The sequence below is a fragment of the Carassius auratus genome, chromosome 3 (genome assembly GCF_003368295.1).
Source record: "Carassius auratus strain Wakin chromosome 3, ASM336829v1, whole genome shotgun sequence".
Taxonomy (NCBI): domain Eukaryota; kingdom Metazoa; phylum Chordata; class Actinopteri; order Cypriniformes; family Cyprinidae; genus Carassius; species Carassius auratus.
Genome location: NC_039245.1, coordinates 26,371,350 through 26,387,386, shown reverse-complemented (window position 1 = coordinate 26,387,386; position 16,037 = coordinate 26,371,350). Strand labels below are relative to the sequence as shown.

The 16,037-nt window shown below is 39.8% G+C and overlaps 3 protein-coding genes across 3 annotated transcripts; all 3 read left to right on the top strand.

The window, feature by feature from the left end:
- The first annotated feature begins 4,217 nt into the window (after nucleotides 1-4,217).
- On the top strand, nucleotides 4,218-7,508 carry LOC113052807 (protein phosphatase 1 regulatory subunit 27-like). Its single transcript, XM_026217267.1, has 3 exons — nucleotides 4,218-4,943; nucleotides 6,091-6,241; nucleotides 7,158-7,508. The coding sequence occupies exons 1-3, from the start codon at nucleotides 4,541-4,543 to the stop codon at nucleotides 7,276-7,278; spliced, it is 675 nt and encodes a 224-aa protein (XP_026073052.1). The 5' UTR covers nucleotides 4,218-4,540; the 3' UTR covers nucleotides 7,279-7,508.
- Nucleotides 7,509-8,490: 982 nt separating this feature from the next.
- Nucleotides 8,491-10,646, top strand: LOC113052818 (mapk-regulated corepressor-interacting protein 1). Its single transcript, XM_026217275.1, has 5 exons — nucleotides 8,491-8,602; nucleotides 9,038-9,116; nucleotides 9,358-9,473; nucleotides 9,702-9,806; nucleotides 9,897-10,646. Exons 2-5 carry the CDS (start codon nucleotides 9,109-9,111, stop codon nucleotides 9,959-9,961), a joined length of 294 nt encoding a protein of 97 aa, XP_026073060.1. The 5' UTR covers nucleotides 8,491-8,602; nucleotides 9,038-9,108; the 3' UTR covers nucleotides 9,962-10,646.
- Nucleotides 10,647-11,732: 1,086 nt separating this feature from the next.
- On the top strand, nucleotides 11,733-14,899 carry LOC113052800 (THO complex subunit 4). The gene is made up of 6 exons (XM_026217260.1): nucleotides 11,733-12,089; nucleotides 13,689-13,856; nucleotides 13,937-14,084; nucleotides 14,164-14,230; nucleotides 14,315-14,507; nucleotides 14,620-14,899. Exons 1-6 carry the CDS (start codon nucleotides 11,841-11,843, stop codon nucleotides 14,632-14,634), a joined length of 840 nt encoding a protein of 279 aa, XP_026073045.1. The 5' UTR covers nucleotides 11,733-11,840; the 3' UTR covers nucleotides 14,635-14,899.
- The last annotated feature ends 1,138 nt before the right edge of the window (nucleotides 14,900-16,037 follow it).

The window sequence follows — 16,037 nt, the reverse complement described above, 5'->3', positions numbered from 1 at the left end:
GGTGACTAACTCTGGGCAACTCTACAGTCTATGGAATGGGGTCCAGGTGTCTTTTCCGTGCAACCAGAGCCAGGTGTGGAAAAGTCTTGTTTTGCTGAGTGTAAAGCTCAGTTTAAGCCACATTAATATTGCATTTAAATTATTATTTTTTTGCATATAAAGCACCACCGTATCAAAATTTGCACTATCAAACACCTGAACACAGATAAGTGAATCTGCCAGGTTATGTGAAGTGTTACATGGTGAACGTTATTTCACCAAGTACAGCATGTTCCTGGATCAACATCCTCGTTGATCCAGGAACATCATTCCAATCAATCAATCAATCAATCAGAATTGAAAGATAACTTTTCAGGAAATGTCAGTTTTAGGCTTACAATCAGGATTAGGTGATTCTACACCCTTGTTAACCAGCTATCATTTCCCTCTGATTTTAATTATGGGTAAGGTTAGGTTTAGGGGTAGGGATTGAAGTCTGTATTTTTGGAAAGATGTTGATCCAGGAACATGTCTTACTTGGCAAAATCAAGTAAGACATGGGTTACATAGATGTCATTAATTTAGTTAAATTAGTTTTGATGGACGTTATTTGAAAAAAAAAAATGAATAATGATATTATATTGATATTCATTTTTCTAATTTAGGATATTTTGAAATGCAGTTTATTCCTGTGATGCAAAGCTGAACTTTCAGCATCCAGTCTTCAGTGTCACACAATCCTTCAGAAATCAGTCTAATATCAAAGATCAGACAAACTAGAACTGAACGCACAGCAGTTAGTGTAGTGTATCAGTTCTCTGTTCTTTGTTTGTGAAGTGTGCATCATGTAAACTTTAGAGTGGTGTGCATGTGGGAGTGTGGGTAGGGCTGCTTGTACTATGTTTAACAAGCTGTATTTGCAGTATTGACCCGATCACCTATGAGGTCGCGTCATGTATCCAAGGGTGATGCAATGTTACAAGAAACAATCCCTTCCAGCCAATCGTGTTAATATTCTCCTCAACTGTGGGCGCAAGCTGTGTGGCACTGCCATAAAAGAGAGTCTGCAATATGATAGTCAGGGTAAAAACAGCCACCCCTGACTGGGAAATTCAATTATCTCCACCTTAATAATATCTCTGTGTCTAGACTTCAGCTCAGAGCTACTTGGAGACTACTTCAAACAATAATTTTCTAACATATTGCACTTTTTGATACTTTAGTCATTTAAAGAAAGACTTTACAGGTCACACTTTAACTTGGGGACAAATTCTGTCTATTAAAATCCAAGCTCTGTTATGAAATTCTAGATGGTGCAGGCTGATATGTGCTTACGGTAACTGATGATATTCTTATCATTAAATTACTTCTCACAAGCTGATTGATTCATGTTGCATGCACAGCCAATGATCTTGCTGCTTTACATTTAAATGGCCGAATTGCATTTGTTTGAGCATTGCACCGCTGAGCATTGCAAACCCTCCACCTTCCCCATCTCCACCTGTATAGATCTGCTATAGGCTATTATGCTATTTGTGCAGCAGCAGTAAACATTGGCATATCCATCACCATGCTAAAATCTTTCAGAGAATTCTCATGATAGAACTATTATTAACTATGGGCCCTATCATACACCCGGCGCAATGCGACACAAGGCACAGCGCAAGTGTATTTGCTAGTTTCAGTTCTGCACCGTTTGGTGGTGCAATGTTATTTTAAGGACCTGAAATAGACTGCGCCATAGACCAACTCAAACCTGGTCTAAAGTCTGGCGCAGTGTTTTTTCTTTGTTATTTAATGAGCGTGTTAGTATAGGCGTAGGCGGGTCCACAACACGTGTACAAGCTACTTATTAAACACAGGGATGCACAGCAGCACACAAACATGCCAAATATAAAAATTAAAGGATTGCAATGCACAATAATTTTTTTGTAGACTAATTAAATATTAAATCATTAAATCATCGTGTTTTCAGGAATAAAATGTCAAATAAATAGGATGAATGTTATATAAGCAAACTCCTTTTTAAAAACCTTGAGAATATCGACAGGAATAAAATTAGTGCAGGAGAAAAAAATAATTTTGAGAAATGGAAGGCCATCAAAACTAACTACAGGAGAGGTGGATCCCCAATATATATATATATATATATATATGTGTGTGTGTGTGTGTGTGTGTATGGTGAGGTATAGCGTATCCTATTTTCAAATTCATCCTCAAATTTGTTGACATCAAGATGTCTTGCTATGCAATATTACTGCATGCTGGTTGTGTCCTTTTCAGGTCACAATAGTGTTGATAATATGAGCTGAGAGGGATTATGTCCTTGCTTTTTCTCTTGGCTGGATGACACCTCTTGTGAAATACTGTAGCCTGAAACCATGGATGGACCTGGAGGACAGCTGCAGTGGTGTGTGTCTAGTTTCAACCTCAGACTTCACGTCCACAGAGAGTTGGCTTGAGGTCTGATGCTTATGGGACACAAAAGCGAAAAACACTTCAGGAATGTCGAAGTCATCATAGGATTGGTTGAAATGTACAGGATTTCCGTGAGACGCGTATGTCACGTTCTTTAACGTTCTGCCTGAAAACAAAGATACCATGGCGCCAAACCCCCTCACGAAAGAAGAAAGCCGCCATGTTTATAATGGTGACGACCAGTGCTTATCAGGATCAACTAAATGCTGGATTTTTTAAAGTATGTGAAATATTTAAAGTTCACGGCATAGAATCTTTCAAATACGTCCGAGAGTTTTACATACTGGTCTGTTATAGTGGTGACATTTCCACGCCCCAAAACATGACGCAAAATTTAACAAACAATGATTGGTTGTTTGACATGTTGTACAAATGGCCTCATTCAACTGCCTTGGCCAATGAAAGCTGCCATGAATTCCAGACCTTCAGCAATCAGTCTGAAGGTCTGGCTACGCGAGACTCGTGCAGGTCAGACCTGAGGATCAGAGGATGGTGAAAAGACACAAATGAATACTCAGAAAACAGACAAGTTATGTGAGAGCAGGCACGTACATCAGACTAACCTTTTCAAGACCTTGAAGTTCGTGAAGAGGTACTCAAATTTGCCAGGATTTAATTAAAAAGGGAAAATATATCATCTCTGTGTAATGGTGGTATATGACTGGATATGGGGAATTTAGGAATGTCTGAGCTGCTCAATGGAAGTATATACTGATATAAAAAAATATATATAAAAAAATACTTATACTTACCATACTTTTTACATTGTAAATGAACAAATAAATATATATATATATATATATATATATATATATATATATATATATATATATATATATATATATATATATATATATATATTAAATAATAATAAAAATCAATTCAGTTTTAAAATCAATTCAGCTGCATTATCACATAATGAATTCCTCATGTAGGATGGCTAAAGCAGCTTTGTATGTCCCAATCATGACTTAAGGTTGAATAAATAAGCTTTCCATTGATGTATGGTTTGTTACGATAGAACAATATTTGGGTGAGATTCAACTATTTGAAAATCTGGAATCAGAGGGTGCGAAGAATCTAAACATTGAGAATATCGCCTTTGAAGTTGTTATTCTTAGCGAAGTTCATAGCGATAAAAAGTTTTTATATATTTATGGTAGGAAATTTACAAAATCTCTTAATGTAAAGTGATCTTTACTTAATATCCTAATGATTTTTGGCATAAAAATTTTATTAATCTATAATTTTGACCCATACAATATTTCAAATAATGCCGTGAACTAGACACTCATTTGGATACTGTCTTGTTCACTCAATGCATGTTCAGTACATCAGTCCAAAACAATGTATGTTTTCAGCTCTGTATCTTGTTCAGTCGCAGTGCTCTAGAATCAGTGCACAGTGTTTTCTGAGCTGTGTGGATATCCTAAACCTATGATCAACCTGATTACAGGTCTCTTGGAAGTATTAGAATCAAGCTCCTCTCGTAAAAAAAGGCTCATTCCCTTCAGCTGTTGCCCATGTGCTCAATCACGCCATCGAGGATGAGCTCATTTATGTGGTAAACACACACTGTCCAAGTTTTTCAAATGAGACCCTCAGGGTACATTCACTGGTGCAGTCACAGATGTTTATTAGGGGGTGGAGATGAAACTTGATGTTCACGTGAAAGTATGTTGGGAGGAGTTACTCCACAGTCACTCGATACAAGGGACGACATCCCTAAAATAACCTCACAAAGGGTATATAGGACCCTGCTTTAACTTTCACTGTCAGAAGAGCAGACTGTGCACACCGTGCAATAAAGTTGGAGAAACAAGTGGTGATAGGACAAGTAAACTAACAAAACTTCGCAAGAAAGCAAAAAAAAAACGATTCTCTGGAAAGTGACATTATTTCAGAATTGAAGCGGATTATAAAAACTGAAGACAGTGTGAACCCAAAGTGAAGGTTCAAGATCCAACCCCCCAAAAAAGGATTTTACTCTTGTGTGGACTTATACTTGAGTTTCGGAGTTTATTTCGTCCTCCTCTCGAGTCTAGAGCCAAGGGGGGGAGGCAAAGCCGTGGCGTCTGCGGGAATGAAGTACAGCTACCAGTACCCGGTGTCACAGTACACACGCTCCAACACACATTACACACCGTCACACTACTCCAGCAGCTCGTACTCACCTGGCTACTACAGTCCTGCGAAGTACAGCCCTACTACACTCCACACACCATCATACTACACTCCTCCGGCTTACACACCTGCATACAAGCCCACCTCCACTTACACACCCATCTATAGCAAGCCATCCCGGCAGTGCAGCACGCCCCGGACAAGCGTACAGCACACTCCTACTGTAGCCCTCAAACCTGCCCGGGTTGTGCACTTCACAAATGATGTCATATTCCAGGATTTAGTCCGGCACAGCGAGCTGGAGCAGATCGGTCGGTTTATGAGGGCGAGGAAAGTGCGTCTGGACACCATCTTTCATTCTGGTGAGTGAGCATCTTGCATTCATGCAGTGCAAACAAATTCATTCACTTGTATCGTCAATCACGAATCACGGAGGTGAAGTGTGTTAAACTGAAGTGGTCCATTGGTATGTCGATTTCCTGTAGACTGTAAAACATTGATCAGATATAGTGGTCTGACATGACAATCTCTGATTCAACCAATGGTAGGAAGTAGGGGCAGGGCCAGTGGGGGTCAAGGTTAAGCTTCGGCAGTTATGTTGGGAAAATAATATTCATGAGTTGAGTGCACCAAACAGTCAATGAAAAACTCAAGAAATTCTCTCGGGGGATGTCAGTGGAAAAACAAGTGAAACACAATGGATGCAGCATCTGTATTGAGGATAAATTTGTTCAAGTTCAAACATTTAGAGTGTAACTAAGTTGCACGTACAAAACAGCATAGTATTGTATGATTGTGAATGTGAATAATAGTTTGACACTAATGCAGTACCATTAAAGGCACAATATTTAGACCTTCGAGTAGGGATTATTTTGCAGTTGTGTTTGGTGTGGCACAGAAATTACACACTAAACTTTGAAAATTAAAAGATGATTTTTGATTTGTCTGTCTAGGGCGAAAGAGTTAAAGCTTATTGCATCTGTTTGAGTCTGAAGTATTTTCCTGAAAGGTTTAAAGGGGTCATATGATGTTGCTAAAAAAAAAACATTATTTTGTGTAATGAAATGTGTTTGTGCGGTTTAAGTTTCAAAAAACACATTTTTTTCCACATACTGTACATTATTGTTTCTCCGCTATGCCCTGCCTTCTGAAACGCATTGATTTTTACAAAACTCATCATTCTGAAAAGCGAGGTGTGCTCTGATTGGCCAGCTATCCAGTGCATTGTGATTGGCCGAATTCCTCAAGCATGTGACACATGGCATACTGTGATATGATACTGTTTGAATCATTAGTGGCAAACTCTTTAAATATGAAAACGTACTTACAGGCTGTGAGTCAGAAGCACCAGACTGTCAGCTTTAGGGATCTTATATATGCACAAACAGCTTGTAACACTCCAAAGAGAAAGAAAATCTCAAAATCGCATCATATGACCCTTTTAATCTCACTGCTATCAGGAAAGAGAAATTGAGCAACCCATCCTAACAAAAGCTGTTTTTTTCTCAGGATTGGCAGCACTTCATGAAGCCGTGCTCTCAGGAAACCTGGAGTGTGTGAAGCTCCTGATAAAGTACGGAGCTGACGTTCATCAGAGGGATGAGAAAGGCTGGACACCACTTCATATGGCATGCAGCGACGGTTATCCTGAGATTGCACGGTGAGAGCAAACTTACACAAACGTATTATTATCCCGTGCTTGATTAGGTCCGGAGCCATGTCTTATTTTGAACTTGGACTAATTGTGTATGTATGTTATTTTTGTATTGTTTGTTTTATGTATTATTGGTTTTAGATTGAAGTCTGCTGTACAGCACTTTGGGCAACTGTTGTTGTATTAAATTGTGCTTCATAAATAAAATAAACAAACAAACAAAAATTTATGGACTTCATGTATGAAAACCACGGCAGAACTCTAAATAACATATTTAGCATTTTTAATTTAATTGGACATTTTTATTGTAGCATTGGGTCGAGGAACAGAGAAGATAATTCTAATAGCTTAGCGTTCATTTTATCCCCCTTGTGAAAAAAATCTTTAACTTGTTTTGTACTTCAAATCTTAAAAGAATATAAAAAAAGGATTTGCAGGTATATAATTATGAAATAATAGATCACTTAAGTGATTTTAAAGAAAGTCACTTTCATGACTGTTTTACAGTACTTTGTAAGCACTTTTTAATAATGTCGAACATTTGATTTCAAAATACATTTTAAATCATAATGGTTTCATATGCTTCTGCCATGCTTTAAATAAGTACACTTATGTTGATGTATTTGATGTGAAGACAGTAGAAATAAATATTACATTACAGTCCTGCTCATAAGAGGGCCAGATAAACACATAAGCTATAATCTAAAGAATAAAATTTAACTATAAAACACTATAATTTAATTGCAGTTAACATCAATGAAGTGTCCACAAACATTAGTTCACTTAAGCATATTATTTCTGTACTCATTTTTCAAGTATTTTAAAGTGTACTTCTTTCTTCTTTATCAGACAGTGCATGATCAGATTGTTAATGTTTGCTAAATCAGTTGTATTCAAATGTCAAATATAATTCCTCCTTCAGGTACCTTCTCTCTCTGGGTGCCAGTGTGGAAGCGGAGAATGAAAACGGAGAGAAGCCCGCAGACCTCATCGACCCAGACTGCAAAGATCTGCTCAGGCTCTTCGAGACAGGCTGTGTCTGAGAGCTGACCCGCAGATCTTGCTAGTTAAAGCTAGCTTTAAACAAAACAATGACATTCAGATCACTCTCTCGAGATTTTGAGTGGTCTCTTTTATCTTCTGGGCAGCAGGAGAGCACAGAACCAGAACCTGCTGTCAGTCTCGCATGTGAATATTGAATGTCTCTTGTCAAAGTCTTATCTGTATCTTATTTTTTACAAGGTTTTAATTAATAAAGCTGCTTTTATAGAAATGTTGAGTTGTGATTTGCATCAAACCCTTTGAACATTATGAAAATCAGAGTTCTTAACACTGCAGAATAACTTATGTGTGGATGACTTCGTTTAGTGTTTTATTTATTCTGTTTTAATCTTGTGGCAATATATGAGGTGTGTGTTGATATCTGTCCTGTCCATGTGCTTTGACCTTAAAAGGTTGTGATTTTCAGAAAGAGGAATCTTCATTTCAGCAACATTGTTGAAAGTAGATTCAGAAATCAAAGATTAAATTTTAAAAACGTTGTTTGTCACTAGCTATGCAAGAGGAGGAACGATATTTAATAACTTTCGTTATGCACCCATAAAAGAAGACACAGTAATAAACGTCAGTATTTTTTTATAAAATTGTATTTCACAATATAATTTTACTACGGCCATTTTCCTTACGATAATCAAACGTGACTGTCCAAGGGGAAGAGGCGTTTTGGTTTTGACAGCTAATCAGAATTATTTTACAGCTAATCAGAAGCACACTCTGTCAGTGGTTTGCATATTCAGGTCTGCATCATCAGGATTGCTGACTGAAGTGAGCCACACCGCTATCCCTTTTAATATGACTGACTAGATATTATAAGAATTTTTTCTGGAAAAAAAAAGATTAAATTCATACTGAGCTTCAAGTTGATTGGCTATTTAAAAAATTAAAAGTCACTTGCAATTCATATTTGCAAACAGTCTTTATGAAAAAAATTTAAATACGCATTACTGTTCGTTTTACACACGCAAATAAATGAAAAAACGTTAGCCTACTTGAAAGTTTCAGTTGTATTTGTGTTGCTTTCATGCATCTGTTCTGTATTTTAATCTAATGCAAAGGTGTACCGATATTGCCATGTTGTTGGTTTTCATTTTTATTTTTATAATAATAATAATAATAATAATAATAATAATAATAATAATAATAATAATAATAATAATAATAATAATAATAATAACAGTCCTGTTTGCGCATGCGCTTCTCTCTCAGCCTGTTCGGCTGAACCGGAAATGATTAGTTGGCATTAGCAACGTCTCGGCCGAGCCAGGCCTGAATAAAGAGCTAGCTGAAGAAAGAGATACAGACAGACAGGTTTGAAACGGTTCATATACGTATTTTTCGCCCTGTGAGCGTTAGTCTGAAGGTTTTGTGATGTGTTCGCTTTTTTTATGCTCAGATTCCTCGTGAAGTCAGCAGCAGTCTCCAGCTATGAACACAATGCTAACAGACTAGCTGCTAGCAGCTCATAAACAATAACAAAACGCCGAGCTGCTGAACTGCCTTCCTGAAATCAAACCCTGTTCTCTCGCTTGTGACAGAAAGATAGTAGCTTGTGTCTGTGCAGCACGTCTAATGCCTGGCCAGCCTTATGCACTGACAGATATAATACATGAATGTTTAAATCACTGATGCTCTCGCTGCACTGATTGATTCGAACATATCACCTATTGAACATTTTTAGTTCAAATGCAGTTTCATGGCAGTCGGTGTCTCGTTTGTATAAATTCCTTCCATCTTCTCCCCCAGAACACCCTGAAGAGCAGTTGATCATCTGTCGAGCCTCATCCTGAGATCGTGAGGCGAGAGACTGTAGCAGAATGACCAGGTGAAGCCAAGTGTGTTTGTGAAGTCTCATCAGTAACTACAGCAGAGACAATTATTCAGTGAATGCCTTTTGAATTGTAACATAGAAGCACAGTTAAAAACAATCGACTTGAGTTACAATCAAGTCGTTTTTCTACAGTAAGTTATGATTATAGATTGATTAACTGTAGCAAAAATAGGACTTTGTACACACATTATTTGTGGCGCTTAAGTACAGTTTCTCTTATTGTTTTCCCCCCCAGCTCCTCTACCCCTAGAATGCACACATACAAGAGGACGTCCAGCCCTCGATCTCCACCGAATGCAGGAGAGCTCTTCACACCAGCACATGAAGAGAATGTGCGCTTCATCCACGACAGTAAGACACAATACATCCAGGCCCAAGAACATCACTGAAACTTATAGTTATGCTCTGCTTTTAAATATTCCGTTGGCTAGAAATGATTCTTTATGGGTGTGATATTTACAAAAGAATTTTAAAAAATCCCTATCCCATAATCATGTACATTTGTTAGGTAAAAAGTGTAGGAGCCTTGTAACGAAGACATTAGTGTTGTTGTGAAGCTTCTGTGTTTTCTCTTTCCAGCTTGGCTTTGTGTTCTGAGAGACATTAAATCCCCACAAAACAGTGAACGAAATGATCGTGGACCGCAGGAGTATGTGGAGAAGAACCCAAATCCCAACCTACATTGTGAGTTTAGCTTGCCAGAAGGTCTTCATATGGATAGAGTTCATGGCGTGTTTTTTAAAAGCTTTTGTTTTTATCTTTTATTTCTTTTAGCTTTTATTCCAGTGGACCTGAGTGACCTTAAGAAGCGGAACACACAAGACTCCAAGAAGTCTTAGACCGGTCCCTCTCTCTCTGATCCAGCAGGGTTTTGTTGTAGTTTTTTTGTCCTCCCTTTTACATTTGGGACCTTTTACTTTCTCAGTCTTCTGTTGGCCAACAAAGAGCCTCAGGCTGGGATGTTTGGCCACATTAGTCCAGAAAGCTTCTCTATCTCTGCCTCATGGACCTGTGGTCTGGACTTACAGGCTGACAGCTATTTATGAGTAACATTTTCAAGAGCCGTTTGAGCGGCCATTCCCTGTTTTCATGTCCATCCGGGCTCTCTGATCTTTGTTTTTGTATAGTTTTTTTTGCAGATGGGTAAATAACAAAGACCTGTTACAGGTTATTTTTTTTGTTTTTTGATGTGGAGATGGGAAAGAACAATGATGCTCAAACTGTTGGACAGACTCTACAGAGACTTTCTCAAAATGGGCCGCAGGCCTGGAATTGATTGCTTTTTGGAAACGCGCCGGCGAGCGACTGAATGTTCAGTTAGTTTCATAGCTTGATTGATCCGTAGAAGAATTTAGCGAGTTTTGTCTGGTAGGACAGGTAAGTTGGGCTCGGCAGATATTTTTAGTAAATGTACCTCCATTTTTAACCATGAATTGATCCCTTCAAGAACCCTGAGTCCACTTTTCCAAATCTTTCATTCCCAGCCTTTAAAATAAAATGAAAATAAAGATGACTTTTATGTTATCTAGGACTCTCTGCATTGCATTTATTATGGAGTTTTGTCTGTTGTCTGTGAGGCTGTTTGTATGGGTTTTGTGCATGTTTTCTTAAAATATAACAACAGGAATGTTTAGCAGATAAATGCATTTAAAGTTAAAATCCTTCTTTACTGGAAACGGGTCGGAAATCCTCACGACACGCTTTGAAATCACAGCTATATCCAAAATGATGTCTAAGCAAACACTCTTTAGAATGGCAACAAATCATGTCGAAAAAGACTGATGAACATTTTGGGAAAAAGTCTAAAATGAACTGAATGTTTAACAAATGCATCTGCATTCGGACCGATTCAAGATCGGATCTAGGTTTTGGTTACCCATGGTCTTCAGTGCTTGTTTAAAAACCTGAACATTACATTTAAGAGAAGAGTTCAGGTAAGGCTTTTTTTGAGACTATATGATTTAAATAAACTCAAATCCTTCTCGAAAGAAAGATCACAAGCTTCTATTGTATGTTTATTTTTACAGAAATGCTGCATATTTATGGTGGGAACGTATTTGTTTTCGGTATTTGTTTATAAGTTGATGATATTTTTATATATAAAATTAAATTAGTTTGTTTTTGGATGTTCAGACATGTTCATGATGAGGGCAAATTAAAAATAGAAAACCTGAATACGGTCAAATGTACGGCATCCATGCCTCATGCATTTGCCCTTGGTTTAAATGTGAAGGATGTTTTCAAGTTTTTAAAACAATATTCAAAGAACACGGATATCACTTCTCTTTTGTTTGTTTTTTTGCCAATAAACTTTGTTGAAGGTATAGTTCACAAATACAAATGATACATATACAAGCCTTGAGCACAGATGAAAGTAGGTAGACTACAATAAAGAGTGTATTTTTATTAAATTGAGCAAATTTCAAGTGTTGATTAATTTGTATTAATATAATAGAAAGCTAACGAAAAAATTGACACATATTTTTAAGAAAATCTACAACGTTAAGTACCTAACTGTTATTAGCTTGGTATTCTTGGGGAATTTAAACCGGAAGTGTTCGTCTCACCGATGTGCGTCACGAGCGTTCCCGCTATAAATCTGGCGCTGGCGGTTGATCGTCGTTTCCGGTTTTGTGAGCGAGTGAGTAGTAACGCGTCATACGAGCGGAGTTTGTTTTTAGTTAACGGCAGTTTTTAAGCTTTAACAAAGGCCAAACGATGGCAGACAAGATGGATATGTCTTTAGACGACATCATCAAGCAGAACCGGCAGCGCGGTGGAGGCGGACGCGGCGGGAGAGGAGGCCGCGGTGGGCGCGGAGGCTCGGGCGGAGGCCGCGGTGCTGGCGCCGGGGGGCGGCTCGGAAACACAGGCGGAGGCTTCGGAGGCCGCGGCGGAGGATCGGGCCCCATGAGGAACCGGCAGAACCTGAGCCGCGGGAGAAGCAGACCCACGCCGTACAGCAGGGTAGGAGACCGCGGAGAGAATCACTGGCGCGTCCGCACGCCTGGGTGAAGCCCGCTTTATCTTTCTAGGCTGCCAGCAAACACGGCGGCGGCTAGCTAGCCAGCCGTGCGGGCCCCTGGAGCTTCTCTGGGAGTGTAGCTCGGAGAAGCAGTTAGATATATTCTGTGCTTAATGTGTTCTCTCCCTAAACCCATTGTCTTGCCATCCGTGTGAGCGTCAAACATCGCGGTGCATCTGGAGCGGCGCGTGTCTCCTGTCCTGAGGTCGTCGACGCCATTTTGGAGACGGCTGATCCCTCTAACCTCTCTTTGTCTTCAACAACATCCAGCGCACATCTTGTGATTTTTGAAGAGTCCACGTTTTTTGTTTGTGAAAGCCCAACTTGAGAAGGCCTTCGTTCCTCGCTGGAGCTCGGCTTTTGTTTGGGAGGGGTTTCACGGTCTCTAATATCATTGAAAGCTGAGATATAATTGAATAGTATTGGGAGCCATACAGGATAAACGGACTTTGATCATCTGTGTCCAGCGGTTCTGGAGAGCCCCCTCGCTGATCGTTAGTTTGAGTTTAGTGAGGGCTTTGTTAATAGGAGCGACGTCAGACGCCGAGCACGGATGCCTCTCATCGCCCCGGGTTAACACCGGATCTGATCTGGACTGTGCTGCTGCTCACCGGGGACCGGAGGAGACCCGTGCCCCCTGACAGAGGCCTGCTGGGGCTCATCCGGGTGAACGGCGAGAGACTCTCGGGGTCGCTGCTAGCTAGTTAGCCTGCTACAGAAGAGAAGAGCAGCTGAGGGAATGGTGTTTACTATAATAGGCTTCCCTGAGTTAACGTGTTAAACCACTTTTGTAACCGGTTATTTTGACATTTACAACTATAATGCATGATCAGTCTTCTGAATTAACCCTCTGGCTCTCTTAACCTCAATTCTTTGTTCTTGAAGAAAAAAAAAAGGAACATGCTATTTTCTGTCAATGTTCATTTGTGTTCTGAATATTTTTAATGGTACCACACTGTTTCCCTAAATTGTGCTGTTTTTATATAAAATTTGTTTATAAGTAAGTTTAAAATTAGTACTGAGATTTGCAATATATAAAGTGTATTCCATAGTTCCTTTTTAGTTAATATGGGCTGGTTTTGTAGGTCTTACCCCTCAGATTATCTTTTGTTTCCCGCTCACTACTTTTACTGGTAGTAATTTACTTTTTTATAATTTAACAATGAAGCTCATATGTGACTAAAACCACGTAGTCTTTTATGTACTCATTTGTCCATGGCAAGTGCCACAAGTCATCAAGTTTCTGATGATGTAAATCAAAATGTAAACCAGTTAAATGCCAAACACCCAGAAGGGTTAAACTCTGAGATCTTCTGAAGTGTACCCAGTGTAGTTGGAGCATAATTCAGACCAGCTGCCAGCTGTGTCCTGCATTGGTTTACTTGTTAGTCGTGATGGGGTGGGCAGGGACTGCTGGAAGTCACAGTGAGCGCACTGGTGCCCCTGGCCTTGTAGAAGCGGAGCCCCCTGCTTGCCCCAACACCCAGCCGACTGGACTGGGGACCCGAAGTCAGCAGGTGCATTTCTCTCATCTGTTGCAGCCCAAGCAGCTCCCAGACAAGTGGCAGCATGACCTGTTCGACAACGGCTTCAGTACGAACGCCAGCAGCGGAGGAGGAGGCGGCGGCGGTGGAGCGGGTGGCGTGGAAACCGGAGGAAAGCTACTCGTGTCCAATCTGGACTTTGGTGTGTCCGACGCAGACATTCAGGTAGGGGTTACCGTCACGTGTGCAGTGAAGAGTCCAAGTGTTTGTTGGATACTGGAGCTGAGGTGTGGTTTGTGCTGCAGGAACTCTTTGCAGAATTTGGCACTTTGAAGAAAGCAGCAGTGCATTACGACAGGTCCGGACGCAGCCTCGGCACTGCAGATGTTCACTTCGAGAGGAAAGCAGACGCCCTGAAAGCCATGAAGCAGTACAACGGTGTTCCCCTCGATGGTATGCGTGCGTCATTGGAAAGCCTGTTGAATTGATCCGGTAGCAGTTTTCGGTCATGTAAACGCTCTCTCTGTTTCAGGTCGCCCAATGAACATTCAGCTTGTTACATCACAGATTGACGCACAGCGGCGGCCTCCAATGCAGGGGTGAGGATGAATGGGTTGTGTAGTTTCTTGGCTTGTTTTCTAATGTTTGGTGAAAACTGAAGTGTTTGTTCTGTGTTCTCACAGTCTGAATCGCGGTGGTGGTGGTGGCATGAACAGAAACAGACTCGGAGGCTTTGCTGTGCAGAAAGGTCGCGGGGGACGTGGTGGTGGTGGAGGAGGGGTCAGAGGTCGGGGGCGAGGCGGTCGAGGCGGCGGCAGCAAACAGCAGCTCTCTGCTGAAGAACTGGACGCCCAGCTAGACGCATACAACGCCAAAGTGAGTTCACAAATTCAAAGATGTGCTTTTGTTTAAAAAAAATAAATAAATAAACTGCTGGTAGTAATCTCCTTTTTTTTTTTTTTTTTTTTGTCTCTTGTTTTTCGAACAGATGGATACCAGCTAAACACCAACACGTCAAGCTGCATTACAGTGATGCAATGGTTTCAAACATGTCGGCTGTTTTACACTTGTGTCTTCAGAAGTGATTGAAATTTGTGTACTGATCTTTTTCTCCTTTTAAAATGCTCGTGTTTTTTACCTACTTTGTTTTACTTCTGTTTTCCTTTTTGAGGAAAAACCTGCTTGGACTGTAGGATTTGAGGGATGGGCTAATCTTATCCATCCGTGTGTAGATCATTGAAATAAAAACCTGCAGTATTTAGTAACCACGTGATGTGTCTGCTTCCTCACTATATACACACACACCCTTGTTTATTACAGAGACCCAGCAGTCTCTCTAAAGATAGGAAGTAATGTTCTTTTTCTAGCTGAAATTTTCTGCAGTGAATATTTGTATTTAGGTATAGTGGTTAAAAATGTTCAAGCAGAGTAAGGGGGTGGGGGTGCTTGACATGTACCAAACACTAGGAAGCGTTGCACACTGCACTAGAGAACTGCCAAACTCAAGTTAATGTATCAGTATATAAATCTCTTAGTAAGCACACCACTCATGTCAGCAGCAATGTGTTGCTATTTAAATCAGGAAGTGGCTGCAATGCTTCTGTAGAGTTAAAATTAGTTTATTTTGTTTTTTAAATGCCAAATACTTTTAAACCCCTTTTTATAAAGCTGTGTTAATCACACTTTTAGTGTGAAAGGGCCTTTACAGTTAACAAAAAAATTGAAATAAGCAGTCCCAGGTAACGCAAAAGCTACGCTATGCGTTACTTTCCACGATAAGTAATTCAATTAGTTACATTTTTAATCTAGTAATGTGTTATTGTAATGCATTTCTTTTAAAAGTAACTTTCCCCGACAGTGGTTATAATTAGTAAATTGATTAATTTGTAACTTTACAAGCCACACCGTTTATGTAATGTCAGCTAATTCAAAGGCTCAAAATGATTTCAGCTCACTTCTGATTGGCCAAAAGAGGGCGGGCTACATTCCTGAAACTTTTCCTCTTGTTTGCTACAGAAACGAGATCTTTAATGGTGCTTTCACATCTCTAGTTCGATTCATTTGGTCCGAACCAAAGGCAAATAATCATACATAGTAGCATTTTTCAGCTTTTTTGGTTCCTTTTCACACCACACCGATTGCTTTGGTCCGTACCAGTTGAAACGAACCAGCTCTCAGCTCTCAGTTCAGCTCTCAGTCCCTCCATTGAAGCTGTGTGTACGGTATACTGTCCATGTCCAGAAAGGTAAGAAAAACATCATCAAAGTAGTCCATGTGACATCAGAGGGTCAGTTAGAATTTTTTGAAGCATCGAAAATATATTTTGGTCCAAAAAAAGCAAAAACAACGACTTTATTCAGCATTGTCTTCTCTTCCGTGTCTGTTGTGAGAAAGAGTTCAAATCAA